At 42.3% G+C, this 22,358-nt stretch overlaps 4 protein-coding genes across 6 annotated transcripts in view; 2 read left to right on the top strand and 2 right to left on the bottom strand.

Moving 5' to 3' along the window:
- The first annotated feature begins 8,800 nt into the window (after window positions 1-8,800).
- scg2b (secretogranin II b) lies at window positions 8,801-12,072 on the top strand. Its single transcript, XM_029454264.1, has 2 exons — window positions 8,801-8,935; window positions 9,402-12,072. The coding sequence occupies exon 2, from the start codon at window positions 9,419-9,421 to the stop codon at window positions 11,216-11,218; it is 1,800 nt and encodes a 599-aa protein (XP_029310124.1). The 5' UTR covers window positions 8,801-8,935; window positions 9,402-9,418; the 3' UTR covers window positions 11,219-12,072.
- Window positions 12,073-12,247: 175 nt separating this feature from the next.
- On the bottom strand, window positions 12,248-16,412 carry ap1s3b (adaptor related protein complex 1 subunit sigma 3b). Of its 3 annotated transcripts, none has more exons than XM_029453092.1 (6): window positions 16,251-16,412; window positions 14,721-14,899; window positions 14,197-14,305; window positions 13,849-13,986; window positions 13,031-13,092; window positions 12,248-12,875 (listed from the first exon to the last, which is right to left on the bottom strand). In XM_029453092.1, the coding sequence occupies exons 1-5, from the start codon at window positions 16,251-16,253 to the stop codon at window positions 13,051-13,053; spliced, it is 471 nt and encodes a 156-aa protein (XP_029308952.1). In that variant the 5' UTR covers window positions 16,254-16,412; the 3' UTR covers window positions 12,248-12,875; window positions 13,031-13,050. The 3 variants fall into 3 exon arrangements, with proteins under 3 accessions (XP_029308952.1, XP_029308953.1, XP_029308954.1); XM_029453093.1 differs by lacking the exon at window positions 16,251-16,412 and adding an exon at window positions 16,069-16,176; XM_029453094.1 differs by lacking the exon at window positions 13,031-13,092 and having other exon boundaries at window positions 16,251-16,407.
- Window positions 16,413-16,500: 88 nt separating this feature from the next.
- dhrs12lb (dehydrogenase/reductase (SDR family) member 12-like b) lies at window positions 16,501-19,977 on the top strand. The gene is made up of 10 exons (XM_029453091.1): window positions 16,501-16,790; window positions 17,176-17,309; window positions 17,387-17,469; window positions 17,562-17,657; window positions 17,752-17,833; window positions 17,922-17,983; window positions 18,133-18,237; window positions 18,467-18,557; window positions 19,437-19,574; window positions 19,678-19,977. Exons 1-10 carry the CDS (start codon window positions 16,735-16,737, stop codon window positions 19,833-19,835), a joined length of 1,005 nt encoding a protein of 334 aa, XP_029308951.1. The 5' UTR covers window positions 16,501-16,734; the 3' UTR covers window positions 19,836-19,977.
- Window positions 19,978-20,505: 528 nt separating this feature from the next.
- The window catches only part of LOC115022179 (cullin-3-like), a 10,395-nt gene continuing 8,542 nt past the window's right edge, over window positions 20,506-22,358 (bottom strand). Inside the window, exons 13-16 of the mRNA XM_029453090.1 lie at window positions 22,280-22,358; window positions 21,900-22,086; window positions 21,324-21,469; window positions 20,506-21,150 (exon numbers count right to left, since the gene is read on the bottom strand). The exon at window positions 22,280-22,358 is cut by the window's right edge and continues 56 nt beyond it. Coding sequence (XP_029308950.1) covers window positions 21,019-21,150; window positions 21,324-21,469; window positions 21,900-22,086; window positions 22,280-22,358 — 544 coding nt within the window. The 3' untranslated portion in view covers window positions 20,506-21,018. The remainder of the gene's footprint in view (window positions 21,151-21,323; window positions 21,470-21,899; window positions 22,087-22,279) is intronic.

Below are 22,358 nucleotides of genomic sequence, written 5' to 3' on the forward strand. Positions count from 1 at the left end.
TGATTTCACTGATCAGTTTACTTATAGAAACTAAAATAACTAGCAAGTATTCACATCTGAGAAGCTTTAAAAAGAGAAGAATGTTAAACATAACGTTGTCAGGTGACTGATTAATGGACTGGAATCTGCTTTTGAGGTTTGAGGCTATGAGATGTTTTATTAAAAATGTATTTATGTATTCGAGAAGGAAAAGATTGACAACAACAAACCTCTCACGTAAAAGCAATCTGAACCTTAAAGGGTCCTTAAAGTCCTGCACGATGGTTCTGTCTGTGCTGCTTTTGCATTTCATTTGAAATAAAACGGTAGCTCTAAAACCACAGAGAGATGAGTGATTATTCTGACTCCTCCTCTCCTCTCTATTCCCTCCATCCAACCCTATGGGACTGGAGAGTGCGTCAGAGGCATAATGCTTCCTTCATTAGCCCACTGACTGACGCAGACACATACACACAGTGTGTCTCTACCACAAAGACAACAACAACAGCACCAGGCAACCAGAAACTGTGAAGGACATCTTCCATTGTGTGTGTGTGTTTGTGCGTGTGTGTGTGTTTCTGTGATGGTCTTCTCTTTGCTTTTTGACACGTTATTTTCAACTTTTTTCTGTCTCCTACTCTCTCTCTCTCTCTCTCTCTCTCCCCCCCCCCCCCCCCCCCGTCTCCCTCTCGCGCCTTGCTTGCTCCCTCTTCCTGTCTACTTATGACTCAGAAGTGCGCAAAAACTTTTATCTGGGTTTGTGCTTTATGCGCACACTCCGGTGTGAGCCAATAAGCCATATTGGAGTTTACCCAAGCATGAGTGGAGCTGAACCGGCGCTGCCTCATAACTCTGGAGAGGTGGGTGGTAGCTGGAGAAAACTGAGAGAGTAATTACTGGGCTGAGAGATGGTGGTACAGTGAGGACTGGGAGTGAGATATGACACTGGACAGTTTAAATGATGTGTAACACACACTAAGCTACATTAGGGATAGGCTTGATTAGAAGTGTGGATAGGAAAAGGTGAGCTTCCCTCTTTCTCTTTCTGCTGCCTCTTCTTTTAAAAAATGCCACGTTTGTATATAAAGTACCTCCCTAACATGTATTTCCGTATTTTTAACACAATTCCCCTATTTAATTTGTAGTCCATATTCAAAGGCATCCAAATATACCAAGCATGTTGTGTTGAAATACAGTAAAGGAACAGATACAGAAACATGTTTTATGTTACTCTGAAGCTACCTAGGGGGCAGTTAAGGAGAGCTACGTCACCTTATTAAAAGTTGGTGAATGTGATGCTCTACTTTTTTGGTTGGCTGTGTTTGCCGTATTGTGCGCACTCCTGCTGATTGTGTTGTTTAGTGTCAAGCTGACCTTTGGCAGCCCTCAGTAACACTGGCTGCACCATGCCAGGCACACGCCCTGACTTAGCTGAGCTAGGTCATCATGATGTGATGGCCAAAGTGGAGGTGGGAAAATGTGTGAGGTCTGGCAATGAGCTTGAGCAGAGAGAGGGGGGGGGGGGGGGGGTAAGGATGGAGAGGGAGAGGCAGAGGGAGAGGCAACCGATATGTCTGGGCGATGACTCACCGATGCTGGGTATTTATAGCATCAGGAGGGAGGGAAGTGTGTGGGTGGAGGAGCGAAGGGGCAAGCGGTTTGGGGGGCGGCCAGGACAGCATCATCGCACCGCTGACGGGGAGTGGTGGAGGGAGAGACAAGAGACCGCAGAGATGAAGCACCAGAGAAGAAAAGGGGGAGAGGAGGGATGGTGGGAGGGACAAAGCAGAGAAGGAGGTTGGAAAACAAGCAAAGTGGAGGAGAGGAGAGGAGAGGAGGGGAGGGGAGGGGAGGGGAGGGTGGATGAATGAGACTGAACATAATGGAAAGATGAGAGGATGAACTGTGAAGAAAAGGAGGGAGAGACAAAAATAGAACAGCATTCGCATGAGAAAGAGCATATTTAAATCTCACATAAAAACAATCTTGCTGGGTGTGCCACACTGCAGAGACAACTGCAGAGTTAACATGTGGGCATAATAATATTAATAATAATTGGACATATTGAGTTTTGGGTATGATAACAAATATACAGTATCTATATCTATCAGTATCTGAGCTGTTATGTGACCAATATCCTTACACATTTGCAGAAACACACACTTCCCTGCAGCCTCACATTCAGACAATGGCCAGGTAGTCATGCAGAGGAGGACAGGAGAGGTGACTGACTCTAATGAACATTGAAGACCACCACAGTAACATGAGGCTGTTACACGCACCCAATTAGTACGATCATTTGTATCATTCTTGCTACGGATATTTGCATTATTACTGGGCTTATTCAGTTTTCTCAATCCGCTCTTTTCATTGACAAGATTCCTTCATAAAAAAAACACATCCTGCCTCTGCCTCTGATGACGTCAGCCAGTGAGTCACGCTGCATCTCTTACCATAGACACTAACATAATCTGTGCACATGTGCTCTCATGCACAGTAGGGGGGAGGAGTCAGAACATCAAGGTGAACACTTGCAGCCATTAAGATGTACAGAGGTAAAGAAAATTCAGGAGGGTGATGATAATGAGCAAAATGGAGGTTGACAGGTTTAGTAGGAAGCAGAGCGGTAAAAGGAACTGAGACTGAAGATAAGTTTAGGAAAGAGAGAAAATAGTGCTATAGTCTTAGTTATGTGAAGAAAAACACAAGAGAAATGTTTCAGAAAGATATTAGAAGAAAGATATTAGACATATTTGCAGATTCTAAGAGGTATAGATTAGATTAGAAAGTGATATATTCAATTATAAATATTATTAGTTGAACTATAAAGCCTTTTGTAAAAATAAAAGGTCATTTAAATGAATGAATACAAAAACCTTTCACGGACCCCCTGGCAGTGTGTGATGGCGAATCATGGGCTAAGGCTTTGTCTTTGTCCAAATCATTCTCTTGCCTCTTTTCCTGTCATCTCCCCAACATCTAATCTAATAAAGGCACAAAATGTCCACAAAAAATATCTCAAACAATTGAAAAGGATTTATTCAAGAGTGTATTTCAAGGGTTAAAGGAATTCTCTTTAGATGAGAAGATCAGCTAAATATGTAGCTAGCATCTGGTTAGCTTAGCATAGAGACTGGAAACAGGGGGGGGGGGGGGGGTGGGGACAGCCCGGGTCTGTCCAAAGCTAATACATTCACACTGAAAGTGAAGAACAATTCTCCGTGTTACTGAGGGTTATGTTCTGGACTTCTCTTGGCTGAGAGCAAGTTGCCAGGACAACAGTTACAGCTCTTGCTCAAGAAATAATCTGGCACATAAAACCCGTAAAAGGAAAGATTGTTCATATTGTTTTTGTACGGACTATTTGGACAGAGCCCAGCTGGATGTTTCTAAAAGTATCCAGTCTTAAGTTAATCCGCTGCTGGCTCCAGAGACATGTTTACCACACAGAAATAGGAGTGGTGGTATCAATCTTCTTTAACTCTCAGCTATAAAGTGACGTGTGTCCCAGATGTCAAATATTGCCTTGAGACGAAATCAAAAGATGCCCACTAATAGATGACAGAAGCTCAGCTGGTGGACAGTCTCATTAATACAGAGGTGTTTAGCCCACTCCCACAGGTTTTCTGCTGCATTCCTGTTACATTAGGTGGACATGTGCCCTTTTCAAAAGGCTAAGCTTGTATAGAATCTCCACCTTCATTCCTCCCTCACACTCCTTCCGTTTTCCTCTCTTCTCCCTATGTTGCTCAAGACAGCACACTTCTATCCTCATTTCTGCTCCTCTGTCCTACTGGCTCAGACAATACATTTCAGCCCTAATCACCCCCCATCTCTGCTCCCGGCTGAAACCACCTGCCTCCTGAAGACAAGGACCGTGCTTTAACCACAGTAATTGGCACAGGAGGAGAGATGAGCCGGATGGGTACAACAGAGGAGAAGAGTAATGAATGCAAGCCACTAAGAAAATGTTAAGAAAGGAAGCGACTTACGGAGGAGAGGAGGATACCAACCTGTGGGAAGAGATGATGGTGGAAGCAGATGAAAGGCTGTGAGGCAGTGTCACCATGGAGACGTTGGTTGAAAAGATGGTGAGCCATGACAACAGGCGTGCCATTCTCTCCCCACCTCATGACGGGGTGATGGGGGGTGAAGAGGTGAGGAGGAAAACAAACAAAGGAGTGGGGGAAGGACGGCCACGTGTGGCCTTGACGCCTTTTTTTCCTCTTTCATAGTGATCACCGTATCTATATTTAATTTTTTTTACATGAGTTGATGTAACAACATCATGTTTAATTGTTAAGACATCCAAGAAGAAATCCAGGGTTGGAACAATGAAGGGTTTGCAGTTTCTTAAGGTTGAATCATGGGGTCCTTGAGCTGATAAAGTATCAAAGCAAGAACCTGAACACACTCTAAATATCAGAAAGACCCCAGATGTTTTATAAGGCTGTGTGTGTGTTTGTATGTTTACAGTTGAATTTCAGTGAGCGCATGCATGTGAGCATATGGGTGTTTTCTTTTGTGCCATTGTGACGCACACACACCGTTGTTGAGCTCGTTGTTGTTGAGATATCATTCTCTCCCTGCAGCTTTGATTGACATGTGGATAAACAGCAGAAGTGTCCCAATTGCCTGCTGTGGTTTTAGAGACTGAAAGAGGAGGGCGGTAGTGTAGATAGCGGCAGATATTTAAGGAGACAATGCCACAATGCCACTGTGTAACCAACAGAAGACTATTCATGTCATCAATACTTTGCCAACAAATAATGTTTTATTCTACAGCGATAAAGCTTGTTTGAAGAGGAAGAGAGAGAGAGAGAGTTAAATAAAATCATATAAACCAGGAAAAAAAGCCAATGAGAGAGTGAAAGTGGCACAAGGGACTCCTAATCTATTTACTCTGATTTTTCCTCTTGTCTGCTAAGTCTCATCAGTAAACACAGAAATAGAGAGAGAAAAGGGACATAAAATGTATCAATCACTAGAACTGTTTCTCTTGTTTTTAATGTCTCAAGTAATAAGTGGAGGTCTGTATGGAACGATGCACACAGACAGCACATCACAAGCCCTGAGGAGGAATCACAGATTCAGCCAGTGAATCTTCCACCACCCGCGCGACCTGCTGGGATTTGAGTTTGAAAACCTCTGATCCATCACTCAAGATCCTCATCGTGCCCGGGGGGCTGATAACGTACACAACAACAGATAGACAAATGGCAGACGCAAAATTAGATATGGTGAGATTCCACACAAATACGGATATATGAAATGTCTTTTAATGGCCTCAGTCCAGTTATATTTCCTGTAAACCTGAATTGGTACAGTGAAACCTAAAGAGAGATAGGATAGGAAGATAGGAAGCTGCTCTGACACACACTTTGCCACATGACTCAATGTAGACTCAGTGTTGGACATTAACTAAGTCTAGTCCAACTAGTCCATTTCCTGCTTCTTAATACTCCACTACATGTCAGAGGGGAAAATTTACTTTTTACTATACATTTATTTGAAAGCAAAATTATGAACTTACAGAAGAATGCATTTCTGTAGATCAAACTACACCTTACAGTATATAAAGTAAACAGTACAACAGTAAAATGCTACTTATTCCTTGAGGAATCAGTATTAATGACCTTATAATGTAAGATATAATAACATATATCCACAGGGGTCATTTTTCTACAGAACAAGTACTTTTACCTGAGGACTTTCATGGCCATCTAACCACCAATATGTTTTTCCCAAACTGATCCATAACTTAGACACTGGCAGAGGTAAATTTGAAGAAATAACAAATCCCTTTAAAATGCATTTCTGTTTGTTTGTTGTGATGCATAACAGCTTACTCACACACCTCGCAGCAACCATATGACAAGTTATTTTTAGAAGTGAAAAAAGCCCAACGTTTCAACATTTCTGACTGAGACATAGAAATACAGGGCGTGTGTGTGTGTGCCCGTGTTTCTTCGCTTCAGTGCGCTCCTGGCTGTTAATGGACACAACCCAAAATTAAAGGGCCCTTGAGCTGGACAAATATTCCCTTAATCTTTCCAAAGAGGATGACATTATAATCAGTCAGTGGCCTGGCCATAAAATGACTTGAACAATGAATTAATCTTTAAATAGCTCTTGTGAGCGTGTTCCTTTTCAGTTAAATTGATAACAGACATTGAGCATATTCTATTATCCATCTCTCCTAATGGGTACGCAAGAGAATGTAACCTTTAAATGATTGATACTACAGTGTGCTGGCTGTCGTGACCTCCAGAGTTGAAGCCTTCCCTCAGGGTGGAGGCTGTTTCTGAATGGAGATATGTGATGTCAGAGGGATTATACAACACGTCTTACAAACACCACACCTCTCCTTCTCTCTCTATTAGCCTCACAATCTGTGATTCAGTTTTATTTTCCCTTTCCTCATTCTCTTTTGCGCGCGCACACACTCACACAAACAAACACACACACACACACACACACACACACACACACACACACACACACACACACACAGCAGGCAGATGGATGTGTTAGGAGGCTCTCTGCAGCTCTCGGCGGCTGACGGCACATTCAACTAAAAAGCATCTCCAACGTTGTTGTCTCTATTTGATGACACAACGCGTGCTTGGCACGGAGGTTGAAGTGAACAGATTAAGTGTGCAATTTTTCTTTTTACTAGTTCAATGGACGTGAAAGGATTACAACATGGAATAAATAACGGGCACATTGGATGCAATTAGATGTGCAATAAAAATTGGGTGGCGTTAGTTAGAGTAGGGCTAACATTGGAAAAGCACTTATGTGTATGGGGTGTTAGATGGCATTGAGAGCAATGGTTAAAATCACTTTAGAGGTTATAAAGGAGACTTGAGATGTTGCTGGAGCATAAAATGATCCTAATGTATTTGACGGGCCATGTGGTTAGCTTGTCAGGAGATACCAACAGAGACTTACGCAATAAAAGCATGAAACAAGGAACTATCCATCCATCCATCCATCGTCTACCGCTTATCCGGGGTCGGGTCGTGGGGGTAATAGCTCCAGTAAGGAACCCCAATCTTCCCTTCTCCGGGCCACATCCTCCAGCTCCGACTGGGGGATCCCGAGGCGTTCCCAGGCCAGTGAGGAGATATAATCTCTCCACCGAGTCCTGGGTCTTCCCCGCGGTCTCCTCCCAGCTGGACGTGCCTGGAACACCTCCCTAGGGAGGCGGCCAGGTGGCATCCTCACTAGATGCCCGAACCACCTCAACTGGCTCCTTTCAACGCAAAGGAGCAGCGGCTCTACTCCGAGTCTCTCACGGATGGCTGAGCTTCTCACCCTATCTCTAAGGGAGACGCCAGCCACCTGTCCTGAGAAAACACATTTCAGCCGCTTGTACCCGTGATCTCGCTCTTTCGGTCATGACCCAGCCTTCATGACCATAGGTGAGGGTAGGAACGAAGATCGCCCGGAAGATCGAGAGCTTTGCCTTCTGGCTCAGCTCTCTTTTCGTCACAACGGTGCGGTAAAGCAAATGTAATACCGCCCCCGCTGCTCCGATTCTCCGGCCAATCTCTCGCTCCATCGTGCCCAAAGACCCCGAGGTACTTGAACTCCTCGACTACGCCTCGACTCAGCGTACTCCCAGGCCCCCTCCAGGATCCTTGCGAGAGTGAAGAGTTGGTCCGTTGTTCCACGTCCAGGACGGAATCCACATTGTTCCTCTTCAATCAGAGGCTCGACTATCGGCCGAACCCTCCTTTCCAGCACCTTGAAACAAGGAACTACTAATATCTACAAGTCATGTAAATATTAAATGACATTTAAATATAGTTATTACCTTTCAAACATTTAATTACTTGGCTCCAGCTAAGCATATGTATACATGTACTGAAATGTTGTTCTATATCTTGAAAACAACAAGCTATATTGTGTCTAGAAAGGGATTCAAATGAAGTCTAAATGTGGCTCCCCTTATTTTGGTGAGATGTACTTTGTTTACAACACCTTACACCAAGTGGAAAATGCTACTAAAAGTGACACAGCCTACATGATGATGATGCTATTTTTTGATGATAACCACAGATGTTCACAGGATGATTGCAGGAGTAGCTTCTTTCAGTGTTTAGTGAAGCTTTTGATGTCATCACAAACTCTGTCCCCACCCATCCGTGACCTTTCATCGGAAGGTGCCGTGCTGTGGCCCCTTTATCTGGTCGACTTGCGGAATGCGGAGCGTTGGCCCCCAGCCGACAGGAAGGTGTTTATCACCGTCTCTGTCAGAAGAGGGGGGGGGGGGGAGGGTTGAACTGCGACAGCAACTCCGCGGTGGTTTTAGCCTGTGAGTCATCGCTAGAGGGTTTAACTCTTTATATACCAAGAGGGTGGTACTGATGGTAAAACTGCATATTGTTTACACCAAGATGACTAAATTGTTTTTTTCAGTGTGAAAGGTAATGTCTGGTGCATGTGGAATATATTTTTAAAATGACAAAGTCTCGTCAAATTGGTGCCTAAATGTTGATGTATTGAATTGGAAAGGAACATATCCTCTGATTTAAGATCTGATTTTAATAAAAATATGTCCATGCAAGGTGAACAGTTTTCATCCATGAGAATTCACATAAACATATCGCTCTTTGTGAGACGTGGAAAGCAGTGCTGAAGTCAACACATCTGCTTCCAGACTTTTAAAAATCTTTCCAGCCAATACCATCTACATAACGGTGCAACAGACAGTGCAGAGGAGTATTTTTAAATGCAGCGAGCTTTTTAGTATGCCATATCATAAACCTGAATCATTTATATGGATTTTTTAGGACCGGCTATTGCGTGTGTTGTGTGATGACGCGGTGGTCAGGTGTTGCCTCTTATAACGAGGGGAGCTGTCCAAGTGCTGAAAACAGAAGAGCACAGCACCGCTTCTGAGGAGATGCCATACACCTTCACTGCTGTCTGAGCTTCATTGCCAAAGGTAAGATACATATTTTACGTCTTTAATATTTTTTAGTTCAAAGTATTAGCCAATTGTCTAAGATTGAAAGACGGTTGTTGTTTTTCACATTCGCTTTTTACAGATCTCGACACTTGTCAATGTGATTAATAAACCCGTTTCTTCAATCAATCGATTATTACAATGCTTTGTTGTTGTTACTATCGTGAAATAATGAGTAGGGGAAGGGTTTTTTTTAATAAAGGATTGTGCTGTTAAGAGGGAATCGGATGTTGGGGTTGCCCATAACAACGCAGGGAATGACTCATCCAGTGATATGAATGTATCTCCTCACGCACAGCATCGTATCATTCCATTTGCGGAGCGTAAATCCCTGATAGGCATACAAATCCCGGATAAAAACAGACTCGCGCACATTTATGCGCGTTGCTTTCGAGTACGTTTTTGGTCAAAATAATTCAATGCTCTATGCTTTCTTGATTTGCAGGTAATACATTGCCTATAATGCTGCATTTCCACCACAAGTTGCCCGCGGGGGGAGCCGTGGTCCTGCTCGCCTTCCTGCTCCATGGATGCACCGTGCAGGTTGCGTCTCTCCCTCGCCACTACAGGCTCCGAGGCGGAGAGAGTGAGGGGCAGCCGGCTGCCTACCCACCCAGCTCCGACATGATCAAAGCCCTGGAGTACATTGAGAGCCTGAAGCAGCGGAATGGGGGCCGACCTGAGCCCGCGGATTACGACGAAGTGGAAAAGTTCAGGGTCCTGCTTCAGCTCGCCTCGCAGCAGGACGAGAGTCCCGGGGACCGTCAGCCAGCCCCCAGCATGCAGAGGCAGGACGTTACTGCCGAGCAGCTGATGAAAGCCCTGCTCAAGTCTCTCCAGGATCGTGCTGGGAAAGACCCGAAGCTCGCTCCCGTTTCGGCGCCCAGGAACGACCGCCGCACACACAGGCATCGCACCAAAGACACTGAGGTCCCCGAGGGCGCACCGGCAGACTACGGTAATTTCCCCAGACCCCACAAGAAATACCCGCTGATGTTTGAGGACGAGGAGAATACAGATGCTTCCAAGCGGGCCACAGAGGACCTGGATGAGCAGTACACACCCCAGAGCCTTGCCAACTTACGCTCCATCTTTGAAGAGCTTGGGAGGATGCCTATGATCAGTGGCCAGAAGAGAGACGTGTTCGGTGACGACGATGACGATGAAGAGGGCGGGTTCAGCCTGAGAAGCCAGGCGTACGAGGATGTGGCCGGAGGAGAGGAGTGGGTCCCCGTGGAGGAGAGGGAGGAGACGGAGGAGATGGTCAACGGGAGCCATGAAGAGATGGACAGGGCGATCGGTGAGCAGGAGGAAGCAGAGAGAGAGGAGATGCAACGCCGGGCGAGCCAGGACCAAGAGGGGGCTGATGATGACACTAAGATGGTAGATTACTACCTGTTGAAGGTCCTGGAGATGAGCGACCAGACGCAGAAGAGGGATACGACCGGAGAGCAGAGAAAGAGACTGATCCGCCCCTCCATCGTGGATCCTCGGACATTGAAGGAGTTACTGCAGCTCTCCCTGAAGCTGCACATCCCTCCACAGGACCTTATCGATATGCTGCTCACAGAGGAGCTCAGGAAGTTCCACCGGGAACCCCCAGCCCCATCCCGCTACGCGACTGGCCAGACTCCAAAGATCAGGTACTACAGCCGCAGACTGCCAGTGAAGAGCAAGCCCGTCCCCGAGGACATGGACAGAGAGGACTTTTTAGACATCATCGGCGTGGAGACTATCAGCAACGAGTATCCTGTGTTGCAGAGACCCATGAAGACGTCCCCTTCCTCGGACAGAATCCCAGTGGCGTCCAATCCTGTTGCAAAACCAAGTCCAGTAAAAATCCCTCCTCCCGCCGGGCGCAGGGAGAACCTCTTTTTATCCGAGCTCAACAAAATGCCGCTGAAACGTCAGTCTGATGTCGCTGATGATGAAGAGGAGGATGGCGATGTGGAAGACGAGGTGACGACCTACCTGGCGGCCAAAATCCTCACAGAGTACCCTAACCCCAACACCAAGAGGGATACCCTGGCGCAGCTGAAGGGACAGTTCCCCTACGATCTGTACGAGCGGGTCATGAAGGACTACTTGGGGCAAGCGGACACTGAAAAGAGGCCAATTTCCAAGAGAGAAACCGAGGTGGCAACAGAGGAGAATGTTGAGCCCACAGAGATGCAGGGGAAAGAGGAGATAACTGCCAAGACCTCAGCTCCACAGACCGTAAAGGAAGAGGAGCACCGTGATAAAACAGTGGCTGGGATGTAGCCTGCTGCCCTGCAAGACGCACGAAATGAATATAGTATTTATAATGTCTCAAAAAAAAAAATTGGTGGACGTGATCTAGTTTACAAATTTATATTATAGCTGGTATTAATAATATCACCCTAACAAAAATGAACTATAGCAATCTTACAGGTCCAAAACATTTTTAAAATATATACTAGTCCCTACTTGCTGCAAGAACATTGTAGAAATATTATATTGATATCATAGGAGATTAAAGGTTCAATCCGTGCATAAACAAAATATATCCTCAAACACTTTTGATTTGTTGTCACTCTCAAATTGCCAATTAATACATCAACTAATATCAAATCACAATGAAATCCAAGTTATTAAAGTTTTGTGATGTTGTTAAAGGTTTGTTTACATTAATGGTGTTTGTAAACAGGCCTATATTTTCAATTATAATCAACTGAGTAATGGTAAAAAAACGCTTATTTTTCATCCATGTCAAACTATTCAATTACAATTATTATGTGAATATATCTGTAAATTATAAAGTATAATGCTGACTCGGCCTTAACACAAGCATACAGTATACAGACAGGAGTACTATAGGAATATTATGTGCTGGGCTGAGAACGAGTGTTGTTGTGACTCGTGATATATTCAGGGTTAGTGGATTTAATGTTATTATTATGGATAATTATTTCCAAGTCTAAATATCAGACCGTCGCCTGCCTTCCAACCCTTTCATACTGCGAAGCTCCGTATTGTTGGCCTACCAGTGGTTGTGCTATGTATGCTCATTTTTAAACCATTTTGTACATGTTCAATAATGTGTGATGAATCACAGATGAATAAAGCATCAGCTGTATTATTTTTCTTCTTGCTGAGTTGTGTTGCCTTATTAAAAACACACCATACACTATAAAGCCAGAGTTTACAATAAGAGGAAGCAGGGGAAGTTTTTTTTTTTTTTTTTTTAAATCATGTTGATCCTAGTAAACACTAAAATTAATGGAGGTTTGGTGAATTGCAAATACACAAAATAAATTACGCAAAATCAGACTGCTTATCAAAATACATTTTAATTATTAACTCAGACATCATAAATTGCACATGATAAAAAATAGTGATATTCACACCCACATATGTCAAATAGCCTATACAGATTTAAAACAGTAAGAAAGTCATCATAATCTGTTCAAATCTGTTGTTTTTGAGACTGAAATATTTCCAAAATCAATTGGTGGCATTTTGGAATAGAGTCACTCACCAATATATTAATACATTTAAATAAAAATCAACAAATTCATAAACCTTAAATCATTTTTTACATCCCAGATCCTATTGCTACTTCAGTTACATTTTAAAACAGCAATCAATGTGAAAACAACCCACCCCCTTCCTTCCTTCCTTCAATTGAGCGCATGACTCTGAACAAATACAAGACTTACTTTTAAATGCAGTTACATTGCAGCAAAGTTTTAGGCAGAAGGTGAGCAGACATTCAATATGCCCGTTTCGTCTTTTGAAAATGTTCAATAGAATCAAAGTAAATCCCATATCCATATTCAGAAACTTCTTCGACTCAAATACAGAAATATATTTGGTTCTTGTATTCCTCTCCGCGCTTCCTACTGTCCTTTTCCCCCACGGGTTAAAATGCAGGTTTGCTCATATACTCCTCCATGGTCTAGAAAAAAGCACAAAGAGTTTAGTTTAAAAAAAATCAAAGCTCTACACCTTGTATAAATGCATAAGAATACAATTAATATTCACAAGCACACATCTACACATCGCCGTTATTAAGTGCCGAGCATACTAACTATCACAAGCAGAACATCTAACCTTTCTGTCCATATTCAAGGTCATCCAAACAGCTCCACCTCAAACCACTCACTGCTGTCACCCTGAAGCGATAATAGTCAAAATGAATGGGAGGCTACGCTGCACATAATCCAACTCTTGATTTAAAAGTGTTAGACAGCCCTACTCAGAAGCACAGAACAACACACCCAGTTAACTACTGTACCACAGAGAGCCATGAACCTACAGCGAAAGCGGGAAGCATCAGCCAAACACTAAACCTACGCCGCGTTCCAGGAAAATCTGTCTCTCACTCGCAAATACACTGGCAGAGAGAGAGAGAGAGAGAGAGAGAGAAAGAGAGAAAGAGAGAGCGATAAACACACAGAGGGGTGAAAACAGCAGCACAAACACACATCTATACAAAACAAGCTAATATGCACAAGTCTACAAGCTTTAAGAAAGAAAGGCACACCAGGCACTCTGCACCACTGTTAATTGAACTCATTACGACGCCGACTACTTGCGACGTAAGTTCTCACACACACAAACAAACTGAAACGAGTTCCCACACGGGAGCTTGATTCATGAAGTGTTATAAAAGAACCAATTTCCTCTAGGATCTGTCTAAGTAAACCACAGGCGAGATGTCAAAAAAAAGATGCAATCAACTCTAAACTACATTGAAAACATGTCACCGCTTCTTTAATCATGTCGAGCCATTCGACAGATGTTACATGCTCACACACATACACACACACACACACACACACACACACACACACACACACACCACAGATGCAAGCCACGCCTTGTGTTGTTTTGTGTAGTGTATGAGAGTGTGTGCCAGCGCATCTCACCTCCTGTAACATGTCCGAGGCTTCAATAGAGCGATTGACCATTTGTTTGGAGGTTTCTTGTATTTCGCCCCCAATTAGAAACTCATCCAGGATAAAATAGGCCTTCTCAAAGTTAAAGATTATGTCCAGCTCACACACCTGAGGAGGTTATTGCAATTATTATACAAACAGTACAGAATGCACTTAGATTAATTACATGTTTACTTTAAAATGGCTGTTTGATGTGATATTTACAGCCTAGTTTAACAGTTAATATGTGTTTGATTTAAGCTACCATCACATTTCAACAGTTACACTTTAAGCTACAGTTGCATATTCAATAAAAGAGGGTGAAACATAAAAAAATACATTGCCAAAGTATTTGTCCAGCAGCTCCACGTAGCGTTGAATAACCTCCAGGGCTATCAGCTCATTCTCCTGGTTATCTATGGCCAAGCAGAAATACAAGCTTGCATACCTGAGGAAAAGGTTAGGGTTAGGGATTGTAGATTAATCTGTTGATTATTTACTCGATTAGTGGTTTGGTCTAAAAAATGTCAGAAAATGGTGAAAACTGTCGGTCAGTGTTGCTCAAAGCCCAAATTGACGTCTCCAAATGTCTTGTTTTGTCAAAAGATACTAAGTTTACTATCATAGAGGATTAAAGAAACCAGAACATATTCACATTTAAGAATTTTGAAATCTGATTATCAAAATAGTTGATAGCTGATTAATGTAATACTTGAAAACAAATCTATTAATCTTATATAGAGGAGTTATACATTATATATACACACAGCAGATGTAAATATGAGTAGAACATAGTCTGGGGGTCCTGCTGCTTCAGAAGGAACATTTAACTAGTTGAACATAGATGCAGGGGCACCACCCACCTCTTGTAAATAATCTTTAAGTCTTTCCAGTGCAGGAAGTTACAGGAGCGTGGTTGCCGTGACAACACCATGGTGGTCATGTCCCTGGTGATCTTCTTCTTCTCACGTTCGGTCATGGGCGTGAACCACTTCTGCAGACGCAGTTTCCCCTGGCGACTGAAGAGCAACAGGAAGCGCATCTAACAACACAGACGCATCACAGGGTCAGAGGGGCAGTGGTGATGCATGTCTAAACCGAGGGGATTACTTGTATGAACAATTATGCACACGTCTGCACAAAGTCTTTGCAGAGGACATTATTAACTACCCTCTAACACAAACCAAGAGTCAAATGTGTGGTTTACTGTTGCCACGGCTCATTAAAGAGTAACTCCACTGACCTAACGCGTCACTAAAGGGGGGAAAAAAGGCTCGACAGGAAGAAACGTTAAGGTCAACAAACGATTGAGGAAGAGTTTTGACTTTCCTTTGAGATTTCCAAGAGAACAAACGGAGTTGGGTTTCGGCTGTTTACACAGCAATGGAAATAGATTTAGCTATGAATCAAAAAGGACATAGATTTAACCCCATCTCTATCGGACTCACACTGATACTGTTTCCTTAAAGTCTTCCTCTCATTGTTGATGCAAGAGAGGGTGAAACTATGAATGGATTGTTTGTTTTTTTTATTAATGGTCTAAAGATGGTGGTGTTTTGTGTCGCACCTCTAAGTGAAATTTGTAATATGGGCATATATAATTAAAATGGAATTGACTCATCTATCTGTGCAAAGTGAAAACTCCTATTTAACCCTCACAGACGCACCAGGGCAGAGATCAGCTCATGTTGTGCAACAAAGCACTGTTCCACAAACAACGACAACAAATCCCAAAACGAGCTAATCTGTCAGAGTTAATGATCAGGAAGTGTGAATTTTATAATGCACAAGATATTTCCCATTTGTTGTTAAGCTGCAGCCATGGTAAAAGGCTGTTTAGGATTTAATCATAGGATTTAATATATTACCCAACATAGATTTGATGAATTAGGAAAATGTCAGCATTCAATTGGGTTGTTTTTCACAGAAAAAGAACAATACAGCGAGACAGCTTTCAGGATTATGAAACCAGATACCACATATAAAACCACATTATACTAGAAAACTACAACTACTAGTATTTCCAGCTTTGTATCCTCTGTGTCACCCGACAGGCAAATTCATATGGAAAGCCTGAAACTGCCACCAGGGACTCGGCTGAAAGTGACGAAACCTGTTTAACTGAGGGGACCGGTTAAGGAAACGTAAACCTTACTTCCGGCTGTCGCCTTTAAGTGAATTCAAGTACAAAACACACACATTAAACCTCACCATAGAAACTAAATACAGCCGCTGCTTGGCGGCTTGACAAAACAGGCCTCGGTGTGTAAAAGGAAGTGGTGTAGAGGTGTATGTCCTAGCTTTAGCCACCTGTCAGCGACAACAGGTGCAACAGGTGAGCAGCCGGACGCTATTTTACCGTCATGCGAAGAAAACAACCATAAAACACTTACCATGTTGAAGCTGCACCAAGAGCTATAAACGCTACCAAGGAAATATAAAAATAAGCACTTTAACCCTTACAAAGGGTCAGCTAGTCCGGCTGAACACATATCTATCCGTCGTTCACTACAGAAAGTTGGTTAACTCCGCCCTCCTGGCCGCCGGGGGAGCGGTGTCTGCTGGACGCGTCACCACACCTCACACTCATCTGGATTGGTTATTGTAGATTTGTTTTGCAGGCATGCAACCCATCAAAACCTTTTAGAAACCTACCACGTGATTTGTAAAGAGCATTTTAATGAATGAGCTGATAACACTTTAACTAATATTATCTCTTGGCTGTCAGTGTATGAGTGTTATTCCCGTGCGGTGTCAGCAGAGAGCAGCAAGTCCCTCTCTGTCTTCTTCATGTGATTCTGATCTGTCACAGTGGTTGACAGGGGGAGCAGGCTGGCAAGCTGGTGCACTTCTTGGGATTGTTATTCACTTGATAACATGTCTCTGTACCGAAATGCTATCTGGTTTTTGAATGGACTCCATCAGTATACAAGGTCAGTCAACAATATTGAGTCCTTTGGAGTTTATCTAGACATGAGGGCCCAAAGAAATTGCTGTCAGTCAGCGTATATAGCCTAGTCTAAATTGTTATTCCTGCATGTTGGCTATCTAAATATAGGATTTATTGTCTGTAAAATGTATTTCATGTCATTCATGTAATTTATTTAAGCCTAAAGACTGCTAAACAGAGGAACATCAAAGGTCTGATCACCGTATGGCACACACACAAACTGGCCTTTATGTACAATTACAATAGTCCCATTGATAGCTGATGTATCTTGACGATGACATTCACATCACTTGACTCTACTGAAGCTAAAATGTGGAGACATGAAAACACAACACTTATTGATTAGTGTTTTCTCCGTGTGCTTTTAGGAAGGGATATGAGACAGCATTTAAAGACTTTGTGCCCCGAGACCTGGAGGTGTCCATTGTGGGAAGGACTTTTATGATCACCGGAGCCAACAGTGGGATTGGCAGGGCAACAGCCATGGCTATAGCCAAGAAAGGTAAAATACTAGAGCGGTATGCTCTCTGCCATGCACTTTATATTGATAGAAAATAAACGTTGATGTTTTGTTTACAGGTGGGATAGTCCACATGGTGTGTAGGAACAAAGATAAAGCAGAAGAAGCAAAGGTGGACATTGTCAGTGAGTCTGGGAACATGGTGAGTGTTGTTCGCCTTGAACATGTCCATCACTAAATAGAAAAATCCCATGATTTATGAGAGACAGACTGATACTACTCTGGTTATTCTAGGAGGTATACATCCATATTGTGGACATGTCAGAGATACGCAAAGTGTGGGAGTTTGCAGAGGCCTTCAAGAAGCAGTATCCATCTTTAAATGTGTTGGTAGGTATCACCTTTAATCATCCTAAATATGTTTTTGTAAACTTATAATGTTGTTGCTGTTTGATCTGACTTCTCTATCCTTTTTGCTTGACAGATAAACAACGCAGGGTGTATGATGCACAAGAGGGAGGTGAATGCTGAGGGCCTGGAGATGAACTTTGCCACCAACACTATGGGTGAGGCCTCGCTCTGATGTAAAAGAGTGCCATGCTGCCTTACACAGAACCGTTTTAAAATTTAGACTTTTTTTCCTCATCTCTTTAGGGATGTATATACTCACCCAGAGTCTTATACCACTTCTACAGAAGAGCCGGGATCCAAGGGTGGTATGAACAAGCACGCACGCACGCACGCACGCACACACGCACAAACAAAGTGCTCATCTGCATCATGTGGACAGCATAACGTCACTGTTGTCCAGACTGTAGTGGCTGTTGTCTCCGCACACTGTGTCTCTTTTCTTCCTGCCTGTTAGATCACTGTGTCCTCAGGAGGCATGCTGGTCCAGAAACTCAGAGTTGATGACTTGCAGTCAGAGAAGGGCTACTTTGATGGTGTTATGGTCTACGCCCAGAATAAGGTAGGAGAGGAGAATGTAATCCAGGTTATAGAACAAGTATGTCTGTGTGTTGGAGTTCTCCTCGCTTAGTAAATTCATCTGTCTCACGGGGGTTGTGATTTGTCTGTGTAATATGGTTGAACAGAAAACAATAAACATAAAATATTAATGCAAACTACATTTACAGCAATAGTGAGTACTGTAAAGGTACATTTCTAAGATGAGGCAACCGTGTGTTGTTCCTTCTCAGAGACAGCAGGTGGTGCTGACACAACAGTGGGCCACAGCTAACCCAGTCATCCACTTCTCTGCAATGCATCCAGGCTGGGTAGATACACCAGGTACTGACTCATGAGGCAGCTGACCCAAAGCGCCTACAAACTTTTGTTGCTGCTGGTATTTTCTTTTATTTGATCAAAAAACACATACCTTACAAATACCTTTACAGCAATATAGTGACAATTCTCCTAGTGGTGCTACAGCCAATGTCTACATTGTTATACAGTAAATTAAACCACCAGAAAATGAGTAAAAAATAGCTCTACTGGAATCAGCTACAATATTAAAATGGTGATTGAATGTGTAAATAGTAATAATAATAATAATAATAATATTATAACATGTAAGAATGTTACAATGACAGAGCCCATTTTGGCTGTTTTACTTTTATAGTTGAGAGTACATTTTCCTAATAATACTTACATCCTTGAGTAAGATTTTCAAGGCAGAACTTTCACTTTTAACAAAGTATTTATAAATTGTGGTATTTCAACTTGTAGTAGAAAATCTGAATAATTCTTCCACCACTGGTTGTTTAGAAAAATCACCTACATTTGAAACCATATAACACACAAAATGTGTAACCATAAACCCTAAATAAACATCTTCATTCATAGCTGAAGAATATTTACCCAATAGCTGCGATTCTGAGATATGACACGAGGTAGATCAAGTATTTATCATTTAATTTTGACAAATTTTCACATTTTGTAATTAGTTGTTGAAATGAACAGGCAATTGAGAATTTATTAGAATAATTTATAATGCATAAATTTTGAATTCTTATCCTACCTTCATTTTGTGAAAAGTTACCAAATTTGCAGATCATTCATGATTCTTTTTAATGTCTGTAGTGGAAACCTTGCTTCAGTTGCTGGTGTAGAAAAAAAACAAGTCACTCTTTGTTAAAATGCATAAATATATGGTCTTCCTGTTTCCAGCTGTTTCTACATCAATGCCTCAGTTCCACCAGATGATGGGGGAGAGGCTGCGCAGTGTCGAGCAAGGAGCCGACACTGTTCTGTGGCTGGCCTCGTCTAGAGCTGCTACCAGAACACACAGCGGGCAGTTCTTTGAAGGTGAGCAGCATCAAGTGGACTTTTTGACACACACAGAGCTGTTGCAGACATTTTCTTTCTTCAATCTTCTCAGGTGAATTCTGACAGACTGTTTGTGTTGCAGATCGCACTCCTGTTCCTGCCCACCTGCCTCTGGCCTGGACCAACAGTTCTGCAGAAGAGATTCAGAGTTTCATGACTCAGCTGGAGACTTTGGCCAAAGACATTCAGCAACAAACTAATGTAGAGCTGAACAGTCCTTCCAGACATCAATTTGTATGAATTCTGATACAAATGTTACACCATATACCCATTAAAGCATAAGAATCAATTTCTGAAAAAAAAAAAAAAAAGAAACATGTCATGTTTGTCTAACGTATCTCCTAATTCTTCAGCCATATTTTCATGACAGTGCATAACTCAGTATCAACGGATTGATCCATTATGTCAACATGTGGTAAGTGGATTGTTTGCATTGAAAATGTCACAAATGATTGACTTGAAGACGAAAGTATTTGAATTGACGATCTCATTAGCAGTTCCTGAACACATGTAAACCTGCCCGTCTACTAGATGATAAAACAAGCTATATTGGATGTGATTTAGATTTTTAACGTGTGACTAATGCATATAAAAAATAAAATAAAAAGTACCACTGTTTACACAGGAGGTGCTTACATCTTAGGTGTTAGATATTTAAAGTTTTAATAATAATGGAACATTAAAAGTCCAGTCTAATAGATGTAATGCGACGTATCAGTCGTCTGCTCCTGTTCAAATTTCTCAAAATATTGTACATTTCTTAAGGGCAAAAGAAATAAAAGTAAATTTAACTGGAGCAGTTGACACGGTTGTGGGTCCTTTGGGTGACAACATTCTGTTCAATATTTAGGACTCAGCACCTGGACAGAATGGATGTTTTCAAACAGACTATGCTATGTGAAAATCACAATGAGAGTAAGTATGTTAGAGTCAAATGTAGCAGAGCAGATGGGCAGAGTATTCTGTGAAAAACTACAGAACATCAATACTCATTATTTTTATTTTTGTAACAATCCACATTTGCTGTTTTTAATAATTTTATTATTTTTATACAGTATTGAAACAAAAAAAATAATGTGGTGCATTCACATTTTCCCAAGGGATTCTTTGCAAGTTTGATCTCTACAAGGGTAAAACAGTGAAAAGCTTGAAGCTGGATCCATCCATGTTAAAACTCACAGGGAATAGGAAGACTGGGCCTGATTTAAAAATCATCTACAACTTTTGATGGATTTTATTTCTGCGCCAACATTTTATTCCCCATTTACGTGTGTTTACTGTGTTTTTGTAAGGGAGGATGAATCAGGTTCCCAGCATTTGTCTTTAAAAGAAACTTCCAGTCCATGCGTAACAACAGTCCAAAGAAAACAAACAAATCCCATCCCCCCCCCCCCGTCGAGTCTCTTCCTCCACAGTCCATCTTCTATGCAACGTAGGTGTACACTTTGCGATCTTCTGGTGTCCTTGCCAAGTATTCTCTTTCTATTAGTCCTTCTATACGCTTTTTAATTACGACAGGGCTCGGAAGAAAACGTGACCGGAGCTGCTGTGTTACCTGAAGACACAAAAAGGCACAACATGTTAGAGAGTGGCACCTTTTCAAATTTCTCTGCAGAACAAAAAATATTTCTTTAAGTGGAGAAGATGGAAAATGACTGGATTCAAATTGCTGTACATTATCAAAAGTGAAACAAACCAACATTTGTGTTCTCATTTAGAGTTCCTTACCTCCGCCACCAGAACATTGTGCTGCATCTTCTTCCTTGACTTCATGATTCGGACAATGGCTGCCTCAATCTCATGCTTCCTGTCATCATCCACTTTCTGCCGCGTCTCTTTCCTTTCGGGATCTGATTCCCCTTGTTTAGCAGCAACTGGGAAAGTAGGATACAGGCACATGATGAGGTTCAAGGACAACATGTAGAAAAGGTCCAGTTTCACAATAGCAGAAAGGAAGAGTTCCACCCCAGTTCCACGTCACAATGTATTTTTGAAAACAGGATGTCATTATCCATATTTCTGAAAGGCTGAAACCCGACACTGGGGTATTCTTTTCACCTGACCTAAATGCTAATAAAATGTATAAATACTTATATTTGTTAAAATATTACAAGGTGATCACTTTTAGAATTGCAGTAGTAATGAGCCATTTATCCCAGAGTAAAGAAACAAGTCGACTGTTTCAGATTTACACGAATGAAACCCTCTAATCAAAAATACAGTAGTGTGTTGGACAGAAGCTGACCCAGTAGTGAGGGGAGACTTTTTGTAGAGATGTGTGTGTCGTATACAAACTTTGCCCACCTGTCTGTATTTTGACTCTGTGCAGTTTGGAAGTAAACTGATCATTAACTGTAAACACATGGCCGCTCTCAATCTCCTTAGACTTTGGCTCCTTGGTGAGAACTCTCTGTGTCGGCTTCCCACAGGCCAAAGACTGCAACGCTCGCACTAACTCCCGCTCAGGGATATCTGTCTCCTGCTGGATTTCCTTTAGACAGGAACAGAATGGTCCAATAGGTTTAAAAAAAAGAAAAGAAAAGAGGGACACAGATTATTGTGAAATTATGTCCTCACTTAGGATGCATGCAAGTCATACAGTAAGCAAAATAACACATAAAAGACAATCTAATGCAAATGTGAGATTAAGATGGTCAGTTAAAGGTGCTTTACTGTGTCCAAACCTCGAAAGTACACTTTTCTCTGTTATTGAAGAGCATGAGGATGGTCATCTGGAAGGTGGAGACCTGTAGTATGTGCTTC

The sequence above is a fragment of the Cottoperca gobio genome, chromosome 17 (assembly GCF_900634415.1).
Source record: "Cottoperca gobio chromosome 17, fCotGob3.1, whole genome shotgun sequence".
NCBI classification, from domain to species: domain Eukaryota; kingdom Metazoa; phylum Chordata; class Actinopteri; order Perciformes; family Bovichtidae; genus Cottoperca; species Cottoperca gobio.

Excerpts from the sequence above, each read along its gene's own strand:
- scg2b (XM_029454264.1), top strand. The coding sequence starts at position 9,419 with ATGCTGCATTTCCACCACAAGTTGCCCGCGGGGGGAGCCGTGGTCCTG.
- ap1s3b (XM_029453092.1), bottom strand. Across the intron at positions 14,306-14,720 it reads TTAAAGATTATTTACAAGAG|GTATGCAAGCTTGTATTTCT; the intron begins GTGGGTGGTGCC and ends CCTTTTCCTCAG. Across the intron at positions 13,093-13,848 it reads CCTCGGACATGTTACAGGAG|GGTGACAGCAGTGAGTGGTT; the intron begins GTGAGATGCGCT and ends TTATCGCTTCAG.
- dhrs12lb (XM_029453091.1), top strand. The coding sequence starts at position 16,735 with ATGTCTCTGTACCGAAATGCTATCTGGTTTTTGAATGGACTCCATCAG. Across the intron at positions 17,834-17,921 it reads CTTTGCCACCAACACTATGG|GGATGTATATACTCACCCAG; the intron begins GTGAGGCCTCGC and ends TCATCTCTTTAG. Across the intron at positions 18,238-18,466 it reads TGGTCTACGCCCAGAATAAG|AGACAGCAGGTGGTGCTGAC; the intron begins GTAGGAGAGGAG and ends GTTCCTTCTCAG.